At 42.1% G+C, this 13393-nt stretch overlaps 1 protein-coding gene across 1 annotated transcript in view; it reads right to left on the minus strand.

Moving 5' to 3' along the window:
* LOC126162390 (tRNA (uracil-5-)-methyltransferase homolog B-like) overlaps window positions 1-13393 on the minus strand; it is a 103490-nt gene that overhangs the window by 53211 nt on the left and 36886 nt on the right. Inside the window, exon 5 of the mRNA XM_049918868.1 lies at window positions 11843-12057. Coding sequence (XP_049774825.1) covers window positions 11843-12057 — 215 coding nt within the window. The remainder of the gene's footprint in view (window positions 1-11842; window positions 12058-13393) is intronic.

The following is a 13393-nucleotide window of genomic DNA, read 5'->3' on the forward strand; positions in this document are numbered from 1 at the left end:
ATGATGAAGCATGTGCTGAGATTGAATAAAGTCTTCTTTACTGTCAGCAGTGTTTTCACTTGGCCTTCAGCCACTTCACCACCACCATTCAACCCACCAATGCAACTGCACACATAAAGAGTGATCATCTCCTTCAAATACTCTTCCGAATGATGTCAAAAGTGGGATCTTTAAAACTGTATTACATCATTTCATGACAGCAGAGAGAGCAACAATGCCTACCATATCTTCACTGTGAGACAAGTGCAGTCTTTCTCTTTTGTTTTTGTCCAACTGCAAGTGTCATGGCAATTCGGTGGGTTTTTCCAGGGATTAAGTTGCACTTGTAAGTTAAGTAGGTGACAGGTGAATGCAGAGAGCATGTTTTTTCCAGAAGTGTAAAGATAAGTGTTGGTTTTCACTTGGCTGATATGGGCAATATGGATATCAAGAACATGACATGTGGCTCAATGTCAAGCAGTGCACATGTTATGAACCATGAGTAGTAATTTGGGAGGTGAAGCTAAGTTAAATCATCATTTCAGTTATGAGCAGCCTCTCAGGCGAGAGTAGTTAAGTCATAGTAAAGAATAATATTATTATTATATATAATATAAGAATAATATTATTATTCCTAAGTGTTCTCATAATTTGATTTTCTTTGTGCAGAACATGGACTATGCCTCAATATTTAAGAATGTTAAGTAGTGGGTAGTTTTGGGGTAGTACGAGGTGCATTCAAGTTCTAAGGCCTCCGATTTTTTTTATAATTAACTACTCACCCAAAATCGATGAAACTGGCGTTACTTCTCGACGTAGTCGCCCTGCAGATGTACACATTTTTCACACCGCTGACGCCATGATTCCATGGCAGCGGCGAAGGTTTCTTTAGGAGTCTGTTTTGACCACTGGAAAATCGCTGAGGCAACAGCAGCACGGCTGGTGAATGTGCGGCCATGGAGAGTGTCTTTCATTGTTGGAAAAAGCCAAAAGTCACTAGGAGCCAGGTCAGGTGAGTAGGGAGCATGAGGAATCACTTCGAAGTTGTTATCACAAAGAATCTGTTGCGTAACGTTAGCTCGATGCGGGTGCGTTGTCTTGGTGAAACAGCACACGCGCAGCCCTTCCCGGACGTTTTTGTTGCAGTGCAGGAAGGAATTTGTTCTTCAAAACATTTTCGTAGGATGCACCTGTTACCGTAGTGCCCTTTGGAATGCAATGGGTAAGGATTACGCCCTCGCTGTCCCAGAACATGGACACCATCATTTTTTCAGCACTGGCGGTTACCCGAAATTTTTCTGGTGGCGGTGAATCTGTGTGCTTCCATTGAGCTGACTGGCGCTTTGTTTCTGGATTGAAAAATGGCATCCACGTCTCATCCATTGTCGCAACCGATGAAAAGAAAGTCCCATTCGTGCTGTCGTTGCACGTCAACATTGCTTGGCAACATGCCACACGGGCAGCCACGTGGTCGTTCGTCAGCATTCGTGGCACCCACCTGGATGACACTTTTCGCATTTTCAGGTCATCATGCAGGATTGTGTACACAGAACCCACAGAAATGCCAACTCTGGAGGCGATCTGTTCAACAGTCATTCGGCGATCCCCCAAAACAATTCTCTCCACTTTCTCGATCATGTCGTCAGACCGGCTTGTGCGAGCCCGAGGTTGTTTCAGTTTGTTGTCACACGACGTTCTGCCTTCATTAAACTGTCGCACCCACGAACGAACTTTCAACACATCAATAACTCCACCACCACATGTCTCCTTCAACTGTCGATGAATTTCAATTGGTTTCACACCACGCAAATTCAGAAAACGAATGATTGCACGCTGTTCAAGTAAGGAAAACGTTGCAATTTTAAGTATTTAAAACAGTTCTCATTCTCACCGTTGGCGGTAAAATTCCACCTGCCATATGGTGCTGCAATCTCTGGGATGTATTGACAATGAACGCGGCCTCATTTTAAAACAATGCGCATGTTTCTATCTCTTTCCAGTCCGGAGAAAAAAAATTGGAGGCATTAGAACTTGAATGCACCTCGTAGTATGGTTAAGTGTCCTTTTTTTCACTTGGTGCAGAGTGAGGGAAATAATTTATTACAAAATCCAGAGTACCGACAGAAGTTGCAGAGAGAGCATGAGGACTGGACAATGGAAAGTGGCCCTCAGGTTGTGACAAGTATGTTGATTATGCAAAGGATGGAAAGAAAGAGGACAAGGCAGAGAGGAGGGGAAAGGAGGAAGCTGAAAGGGAGAAGAGCTGGGTTGTGGATAGTTTATATTTTACTGCAGAGTAACCGACTACCGTTAATGTAGTAGAACTTGTAGAACTTGTCACTCCTGTGAAGAGTAGGGAAGAACATAACACATGGGTGGATGATCTTATTAGTAGGAAGATTAAATTAGTTGATGGTCTCATAACACAAGGTCCCGGGAATTCACATCATGCACAGGGCAATGACGTCATTGTTAAGGAGAGTAATATAGATATCAAGTAGAAATGTGGTGTCTAAGTTGGTTTTAATTCCAGATGGAATGAGTGTGGGGTGTACTGAAGTCATTATGTGTGCAGATAGCAAAATGGTTAATTTAAGTGCAGCAGTACCTGTCCCATTGGGTGACAATGGGTGTTGTGTTGTGGCTGGAGAGCCTGGGTCAGATACACAGGGTACGACAAGGCTGATGATTTTTGCATCGTGCAGAGTGGAACTGCACATGATGATGATGTTTTGGATACAACAGGGAGTGCACGAGAAGTGGTTGATAATTGTGTTGCAGATATGGGGCAGAAATGGTTGAGGTACACATATTTCCTGAGAAGCAGGATGATGGAGGAAACTGAAGAGGCAATGAGTTTCTAAAGTGGATAATCTAATCAACTGGACTGAATCTGTTACAGAATGCTCAGAATGTGGCACAAACACAAGTACTGGGCCACAACGAGTATGAAGAGTGCAATGCGAGCCTAAATGTTTTGACAGAATATGAGGCCAAAGTTAACCTTCAATGACAGAAAGCTCTTGCAAGTGTGAGCTATCACAAGGTGCATCTATTGTACAAGACAAATCAGTTAAACTGTGTATAAATACATTAAGCAGTAAATCATCAAGAACCAGGAAGTTGTTTTGATTCATCATGAGTACCAGAAAACCAATATTTTGAGAATTTGGTTTGGTGCTACAAGAGGAGGAGTAAGTGGGACTACTTGTGAATGGTAGCAGGTATGGGATTTTCTCATAAGAATAGTTTCTGGACTGTGTTGTCTTGGGAAGCATTAGGAGAACCGTTGTCACAAGGAAAAAGTTCTGAAAACTCGCCCAAAATAAAGGGTTAAAAAACCACCAGATAGGCAGATGATGCACTACACATATGAGTTTAATGAAGCCAGAGAAAGTTTTGTTTAAGTTGATATGTCAAGGATAATTTACTGAGGAAGGAAGAGTGACATTTTGGAATGGAGAGTTGTAATTTCTTGTGCACAACCATAGCAAAAGGCCTACCAGTGAATTATGAGCTAATGGGAGGGCAAGAGATGCTTGACAGATATTGTATGATTAAGCAGTATGAGCAAGAAACAAGAAGTAAGTTTATGGGCTTTTAAATATTAGTATAATAATTGTATAGAAGTTGAGAAGAGTCAATCTAGTAGCATGTACCTGTTTTAAGGATTAACGATGAAGGTTATTTCAACAGAGAACTGGGCCAAAGTGAGGACAGAGGGACCGGGGCTTCTCCACGGATGGGGAGCAGCGTAGTGTCGTTACCCGAACTGTTATCAAACGTAACAAGAACTAATGAGAAAGCCACCATGAAGTATTGCATTAGCTGCCACAGGCTTTTAGCTGCAGTGTGGCGACATGAGGGTCAGAATAACATACACACAAGGGGATTGTGAGATGAGTCTAGCAGCGTTCAGCGGATAACTGAATCGCACAGTGATAATGACGATAGTAGACGGGTTGAAGTCAACACAGCAGCATAAGTCCCTTGTTACAGGTGATGTGACTAGGTGCCATGTTTTAGAGAAGCTAATCCACCTCAGAGTGATATAAATAAGGTTGAACTTTGAGGCAGAAGCACTTCTCGTCACCACAGTGCAGCCGCACCACCACCACCATGCCATGACTACACCAGACAGCGGGACAACTGGCCGTTGCCACCGGCAGCTATATAATATGTTTTAGACTGGGCTGTGCCTGCTGCTGACAGCACCAAGAGCTCCTCACAGGATCTGGTGCCACAGCAGCACCTACCTGTCGTACATATCTGCTACCAGCAGCACTGAGTTACCCCTTTCCACCCCGTCCCCTCTCTCTCCCAGGACTTAGTGGCACAGTTCCAGCCACTGTCTGACTCCTTCCAGGGAGCAGCAGGTTAAATCACACGCAGTCTCCACACACTGCCATGGTGGCCGCAAGTGGAGCTGAGGGACTGTCCAAAGCACCATCACCAATAGCGCAGTAGCGTGCCACTGACGTCATGACTGTGCCCTATAGAGTTCACCAACCATCCACGGTCTGCTGTCAGCAGTGTGGCATGCCTCTCACCAGGGCAGAATCTGCTGCCCACGTGTCAGTGTTGGCCAGGGTCAATAGAGTGAGATGTGTTTTGCCTCTCCGAGCCACAATGAAACTGAGATTGAATAAAGTCTTCTTTACTGCCAGCAGTGTTTACACTGGTACCTACAGTCCATCACCACCACCACCACCACCACTCACCCCATAGAGTACAACTGCACTCATCACTCATCAGAGTGGTTGTCCACTCCAGGCAGTCTTCACCGAAATCTACATGGAACACTTTGGAAAAATGTCACTTGAAACTGCCGGGCTCAAACTCAAACACCTCAATCACTTTAACAATTATGTATTCATGGTTTGGGGAGAAGACAAATTTTGGATGAGTTCCTGAACCACCTTTCAAGGCTTCTATCAAAAGATCACTTGTATAATGGAATTAGACAATAACACCTTAATAAGGAAGAAGACATGCGACACATTAGATCATAGATCCAGCACGAGGCATACCGACATAGCTTCCAGAAGTGGATACGGCATTGTGAGTGGTGTATCAATTGTGGAGAAGAGTATTTCAAAGGCAAACATGCACAATAAGGAAAGGTAGGCATAGAAAAATTTTGTGGACCAAGTTGATGGATTTTTTGAATAGACCTTGTAATGCAGCAAGATCCACAGAGACATAAACATATATGCAACTAACTGCCATCACTTGGTACAGTGGTCTACCAAAGTAACCAATCTAGCCATGTCACCAGTGACAAGAATAGCCTTCCAGCTGAGATATATCATGTGAAAGAAGTGGTCACCAAAATGGGTACAGTCAAGTCCAGATAGATGTGCAGTAAATGAGCATCTGAATTAGACCTGGCTGCTGTTTTGGATAGATGGAGCTCCTGTCACCATGGCACAGTGTCATGTGACTGTGGTTTTGTTACACTATTTATTGATGGCTGGCATGACAGTGAAGTACAGGATGGACAAGTTGTGCATCATCAGGGCATTTTATAGTGGCCAGATCATTAGTACTTGGTGCATTGGCACTCCATCTCTAAGATAGGGCAGGTACTGGGCTTTTCACAAGCTCCACAAAAGGCAAAGGCCTTTACAAATGTCTGCTTGTGTCTGTGTATGTGTGGATGGATATGTGTGTGTGTGCGAGTGTATACCTGTCCTTTTTTCCCCCTAAGGTAAGTCTTTCCGCTCCCGGGATTGGAATGACTCCTTACCCTCTCCCTTAAAACCCATATCCTTTTGTCTTTCCTTCTCCTTCCCTCTTTCCTGACGAGGCAACCGTTGGTTGCGAAAGCTAGAATTTTGTGTGTATGTTTGTGTTTGTTTGTGTGTCTATCGACCTGCCAGCACTTTTGTTTGGTAAGTCTCATCATCTTTCTTTTTAAATATAAAATAAATTATCACTTTGATGTTCCTCATACTAGAAATAGTGTCTTCAGCAAAGCGTATTAACAAAAACATGATTACGGAAATACCTTCTTTGAATGCTTAAACAAAAAGTTTTCTCCACATGAACAGTAAAAAGTTATTACTATACTAGATATAGTTTGATCTTTAAGGCCTTTATTCTGGAACATCTGCAGCATTCTGTAATTTAAATTAGGTGTATCCATGAGATGCAAAAATCTAGGCTTTCAACTTCCTCACAGATTAACTCTGAGTAATCGACTGGGACCCAAACACAGAACATAGCCTTTTGTGGTCAATGCTCTTACTAACTGAGGTATCGAGGCATGACCTACAATCTGTCCTCACAGCTTCATTTCTACCAGTACTTCTCTCATACTCTTCAAACTTGATGAATACTATCTTGCAACCTAGCAGGACAAGTATTCCTGGAATAAAGGAAACTGCAGAGAAATGGCTTAGACACAGCCTAGGAAATTGTTTCCAGACTGAATATTTCACTCTGCAACAGAGAGTGTGCTGCTTTCAAACTACCTGGCAGATCAAAATTGTGTATTGGACTGGGCATGAATCTGGAACCAAGACTTTCACAGGCAGCGCATTTACAGACAGAATTATCCAGGCAAGAATCACAACCAGCTCTCACAGCTTCACTTCTGCCGGTGTCTCTCTCCGGCACACAGTTTCAAAGCAACACACATTCCACTGCAGAGTGAAATACTCATTCTGTAAATAACTGCCTAGGCTGTGGGTATGTCATTTCTCTGCAGTATCCTTTCTTCTAGGAGTGCTAGTCCCAATAAGTATGAAAGGGAGTCTTTCTGAAGTTTAGCATCTAGGAGAGCGCAAGTCCAGTTGTGAAAGTGGAGCATGAGGAGTCATGACTCATTTACCTCCGTTGATAAAAGAAATGCCCATAAAAGTGAAGCTTCTGGGGTTATGTCCTATTCCAGCACACAGTTTTTATATGTAAGTAAGTTTCAAAACAGGGCACATTTCAGTTCAGAGTGAAAGATTCATTCAGGATCTAGGCTTGTGTGTCAGTTTGACACACATGTGTAAACTGTCAGGACGGTGCATTCAGTACAGTCTGCTATAGGGTGGAGATTTCATTCTACAATCAAACCCCATGCTATATCTAAATTGTTCCACAGCCAAAGAGAGGACTGCAGTTTCTATGCATTGAAGAATTAAATTAAACTATAGGCACATATTTATTCCACAAACTATCCAAACAACTATAATTATATCCAAATGACTTTAATTACACAAACATTTCTGCTAGCACTTCTTGTTAGCACCATTAAACTTCTTATGTCATAAATGTATCAACAGCCTATAATCTGAAACCAAATAGAACAGTAATTAACTATTTAAAAAATATATCGACACAAAATATAACTTTCTGAATTGTGGTTCCTCCCTAAAAGACAAGAAGCACAATGAAGAGATAAGGCACCAATTAAATATTTTATTGATTGATGACAGAATTTCCCAAAACAAGAGAAACTACGAAAATCACGTTTTACAATAAAGAACAACAGAATTCTGAAGCTGATCAATCTCATGATGACTGTTATGATGTGGAATGTGTCAAGTGCATAAGAAATGCATGCATGAATCCAGGTATAAGAAGAGTTGTCGCGGGGATATGATTTTAATTTATTTTTGAAACTATTACTGCTGTCTGTGAGACATTTTATTTCATCTGGTAATTTATCAAAAAATTTTACAGCAGCATATTTTACCCCTTTCTGCACCATACATAGGTTAAGTAGAGAATGGTGTAAGTCTTTCTTTCTTCTGGTATTATAATCATGAATGTCATTGTTGTTTTTAAACTGCTCCATGTTGTTGAGAATAAATTTCATTGCTGAGTAAATATACTGTGAGGCTGTTGTAAGAATTCCTAAACTTTCAAACAGATGCTTACAAGATATGGGACTATGAGCCCCACACATTATTCTAACCACTTTCTTTTGAGTAGTGAATACATTTTTGCATAAGTGTTGAGTTACCCCAAAATATTACTCTGCATGACATCAGAGTGTGAAAATATGCTAAGTATATTAGCTTACTAATTTTCATATCCTCAAAATTGGCAATTATTCAGACTGCAAAAGTTGCTGAACCTAGTCACTTTAGGAGATCCAAAATATGAATTTTCCAATTAAGATTCTCATCTGGATGTACACCCAAAAACTTAGCGTGATCTACCCTGGCTATTGACTTCTGTTGATGTGTTATATTTATTGAAGGAACTGTACTCCTCGCTATAGAAAATTGGATGTACTATGTTTTCTCAAAGTTCAGAGCAAGCCCAATTGCAGAAAACCAGACATTATTTGTATCATTTTCTATCAGAGTTTCTTTTACTGGATTAATAATGACACTTGTATCATCAGCAAACAGTGTCAGTTTAACTCCTTGTTTCAGATAAGAACAGAGGTCATTCACATAGATCAAGAACAGAAAGGGACCCATGATCGAATCCTGTGGCACATCTAATGTGGGGAACTTCCTTAAATCACTTAAACCATATAAAGAAACTTTTTGCTTCCTGTTTTGTAGATATGACTTAAACCACTCATATGCTGCTCCACTTATACCACAGAATTGTAATTTTTGTGACATAATGTCATAGTTCATACAATCAAATGCTTTATATAGGTCACAGAAAATTCCTATTGGTGACATTTTTCTGTTTAAATACTCTATTATGTCGCCACTGAAATTGAATATTGCTGTCTCAGTGGAACACATTTTTGAATTCTGAGCTGTGATTTACTAAATATCCCTTTACTGTTAAGATGGTTAACCACTATTGAGTACATTACTTTCTTGGTGACTTTTGAAAATGCTGTGTCCAAGGATACTGACCGGTAATTATTGACATCTGTAATGTCCCTTTTTTTTTTGTAGAGAGACTTAACAGTGCCATATTTTAATCTGTCTCGGAAAATACCTTGAGTTACTGATGCATTACATATGTGACTCAGAACATCAGCTGTAACTGCCCCACATTGTTTTAACATCTTGTTAGAGATGTCATCTACTCCAACAGAACATTTATTTTTGGAATGTTTAATGATTTTCTTTATTTTTCTTTATTTCACAAGAGGTGAAAATTAATCTGACTAGGATTTCTCAAAACTAATTCTTCCATGTACTGCTTGGTTTTTTTTCTTTTGAACCTACACTTAACAAATGGTTGTTAAATACATTAGCTACTTGTGTACTGTTGGTTCAGATGGTCTCATTCTCTTTAATACTAATACTACCTACCCCAGTGGTTACTCTTCCTGCCTCCCTTCTAACACTATTCTATACTGATTTGATTTTACTGCCCAAGTTGTTAATTTCATCTCTAATATACATATGTCTTGATTTTCTGACAACTTTTCTCTATATGTTCCAATAATTTTTATAGTGTATAATTACTTCCGCATCTTTACTAATTCTTACTATCTTGTACAGTTTTCTTTTTCTTTCTGAAGACACTTTAACACCTGTAATAATCCAAGGTTTCTTTGAAAACTGTTGGGTGTGACATTTAGTAAGTTTTTTGGAAAACAATATTCAAAAAGGGATATAAATTTATCAAGCAATATACACATCAAAAAATAGTTTTGCATCACCTCAGTTACGAAAGTTCCAGAAGCCGTACAGAAAATTGAAATAGAGATCAACATGAACATCATTTCTGCCCTTTTTATTGCTCATGAAAACCACACGTTGCATGTTCCACCACCATACAGTGTTGTACACACTGACACCTCTAAAACCCAGTAACATGTCATCTTGCATTGATGCATTCCTGTACTCAACGTGGCATACTACCCACAAGTTCATCAAGGCACAGTTGGTCCACATTGTCCCAATCCTCAATGGCGATTCGGTGTAGATCCCTCAGAGTGGTTGGTGGGTCATGTCATCCATAAACAGCCCTTTTCAATATATCCCAGGCATGTTCAATACGGTTCATGTCTGTAGAAATGCTGGCCACTCTAGTTGAGCAATGTCATTATCCTGAAGGAAGTCACTCACAAGATGTGCACAATGGGGGCGCTAATTGTCGTCCATGAAGATGAATACCTCACCAATATGCTGCTGATATGGTTGCACTATCGGTCGGAGGATGGCATTCACATATCGTACAGCCATTACGGTGCCTTCCATTACCACCAGCAGTGAACGTTGGACTCAATTATGCCACTCCAAAACAGCAGTGAACCTCCACCTTGCTGAACTCACTGGACAGTGTGCCTACGGCGTTACACGTGACTGGGTTGCCTCCAAACATGTCTGCGATGATTGTCTGGTTGAAGGCATAAGCGACACTCATTGGTGAAGAGAATGTGATGCCAATCCTTAGGGGTCCATTCGGCAAGTTGTTGGGCCCTTCTGTACTGCACTGCATGGTGTTGTGGTTGCATTGATGGACCTCGCCATGGATGTCGGGAGTGAAGTTGCGCATCAGGCTGCCTATTGCGCACAGTTTGAGTTGTAACACAAGGTCCTGTGACCGCATGAAAAGCATTATTCAACATGGTGGCATTGTTGTCAGGGTTCCTCCGAGCAATAATCCGTAGGTAGCAGTCATCCTGTGCAGTAGTAGCCCTAGGGTGGCTTGAGCGAGGCATATCATCAACATTTCCTGTCTCTCTGTATCTCCTCCATGTCCAAAGAGAGCCCTTCCTGGCACAAAGTAACAATGCGGACATTATCGAACTGTGGTATTGACCGCCTAGGCATGGTTGAACTACAGACAACACGAGCCATGTACCTCCTTCCTGGTGGAATGGCTGGAACTGATCGACTGTCGGATCCCCTCCGTCTAATAGGCAGCATTGTTGTTTACATCTTTGGGTGGGTTTAGTGACGTCTCTGAACAGTCAAAGACACTGAGTCTGTGATACAAAATCCACAGTCAGCGTCTATCTTCGGGAGTTCTAGGAACCAGCGTGATGCAAAACTTTTTTTGTTATGTGTGTATGTTGCATTTATTATTAGCATTTGGCTTCCTGTATACATCTCCCCAATTAACATTCCTTAAACTTTCTCTGAAGTGCTCTATAGATAACAGGTTGAGCAAACTTACCCTTTTACTTCATGGTTTCTGAACTGTGCACCCTGCTAGGTTTTATAAGATAATCAATTGTGCATCATGGTTCTATAATCTACTTATCAAAGGGAAAGCATGTGCTAGTCTTACATACTCTTGCTGTACAAATGTATTATCTATTAGAGTACTACTATCTTGAGCTATACACGCAGGAAAATTGATCACTGATTCTAATTATATGTCATTATAACACTTCTAGTTCACTTTTCCTATCAGAAATTAGAAAGTTTAAAGTGAAATCACCACAGATTAACAATTCCTTCTTTCTGACAGACAGCATAATAGGAAGTCAAACTTTTTATGAATAGATCCCAATCTCCTAATGGGGACCTGTACTCAGACATCATCCTACCAGAAGAAGAGAGGAAGTCAACCAAAGACAAGAAAACTAAGATGGGAGCAGGCTAATAGCCTAATCCTGGAAGAGTTGGACAGCAAAAATGGTTCTTACTAATACAATATTATGAAATAGAGCTCTTTGCTTAAGATTTGCTATAAACAGCTGTTTAAATAGCCAAATAATAATTAAAACAGCTATTTTTCAAAGCAAGAAGTTTATATTGTCTCAAACACCACTACTGGTTACCTTCTTAGCTATTGGTAAAGAAAAAATTATGAAGTGCATGGTTCACTCCGACACTACCCAACCTAGAAGATACTGTGATGAAATGCAGTGCCTTAAACAAAATTTGTTTTCATTCTAAAAATGAAATGTACTCCAGTGACACAAGAGAACATAACTGCTACATTGCTACTGTAGTAAAACTTTGTCTCAGAAATGAAACACATTACATACCTGTTCCACAACATATATCAAGAACAGTAGTCCTCTGATCTAATCCAGCCACATTAAACAAGGCATTGTACAGAACTTCAGCTGCCGCAATGTTGACTTGGAAGAAGGAGTCTGGTGATATTCTGAATTTATATCCACACAAATGCTCCGTTAGGTATGGCTCACCATATAAGAGTTGAAACGGAGCTTGGTCATTTGTGCAGCGAGTATTAGAGCTGTTAGCAGACAACATGACACAGTTGCTAAAAACACTTATCAGAGACACAATATTAGTAGATAATGTCCTTACCTCACAGCCCCAAACATGATAAATAATCACTGCTACTTCCTTCTACACTCCTGGAAATTGAAATAAGAACACCGTGAATTCATTGTCCCAGGAAGGGGAAACTTTATTGACACATTCCTGGGGTCAGATACATCACATGATCACACTGACAGAACCACAGGCACATAGACACAGGCAACAGAGCATGCACAATGTCGGCACTAGTACAGTGTATATCCACCTTTCGCAGCAATGCAGGTTGCTATTCTCCCATGGAGATGATCGTAGAGATGCTGGATGTAGTCCTGTGGAACGGCTTGCCATGCCATTTCCACCTGGCGCCTCAGTTGGACCAGCGTTCGTGCTGGATGTGCAGACCACGTGAGACGACGCTTCATCCAGTCCCAAACGTGCTCAATGGGGGACAGATCCGGAGATCTTGCTGGCCAGGGTAGTTGACTTACACCTTCTAGAGCACGTTGGGTGGCACGGGATACATGCGGACGTGCATTGTCCTGTTGGAACAGCAAGTTCCCTTGCCGGTCTAGGAATGGTAGAATGATGGGTTCGATGGTGGTTTGGATGTACCGTGCACTATTCAGTGTCCCCTCGACAATCACCAGTGGTGTACGGCCAGTGTAGGAGATCGCTCCCCACACCATGATGCCGGGTGTTGGCCCTGTGTGCCTCGGTCATATGCAGTCCTGATTGTGGCGCTCACCTGCACAGCGCCAAACACGCATACGACCATCATTGGCACCAAGGCAGAAGCGACTCTCATCGTTGAAGACGACACGTCTCCATTCGTCCCTCCATTCACGCCTGTCACGACACCACTGGAGGCGGGCTGCACGATGTTGGGGCGTGAGCGGAAGACGGCCTAACGGTGTGCGGGACCGTAGCCCAGCTTCATGGAGACGGTTGCGAATGGTCCTCGCCAATACCCCAGGAGCAACAGTGTCCCTAATTTGCTGGGAAATGGCAGTGCGGTCCCCTACGGCACTGCGTAGGATCCTACGGTCTTGGCGTGCATCCGTGCGTCGCTGCGGTCCGGTCCCAGGTCGACGGGCACGTGCACCTTCCGCCAACCACTGGCGACAACATCGATGTACTGTGGAGACCTCACGCCCCACGTGTTGAGCAATTCGGCGGTACGTCCACCCGGCCTCCCGCATGCCCACTATACGCCCTCGCTCAAAGTCCGTCAACTGCACCTACGGTTCACGTCCACGCTGTCGCGGCATGCTACCAGTGTTAAAGACTGCGATGGAGCTCCGTATGCC

This window comes from Schistocerca cancellata, chromosome 2 (assembly GCF_023864275.1).
Source record: "Schistocerca cancellata isolate TAMUIC-IGC-003103 chromosome 2, iqSchCanc2.1, whole genome shotgun sequence".
Lineage (NCBI taxonomy): Eukaryota > Metazoa > Arthropoda > Insecta > Orthoptera > Acrididae > Schistocerca > Schistocerca cancellata.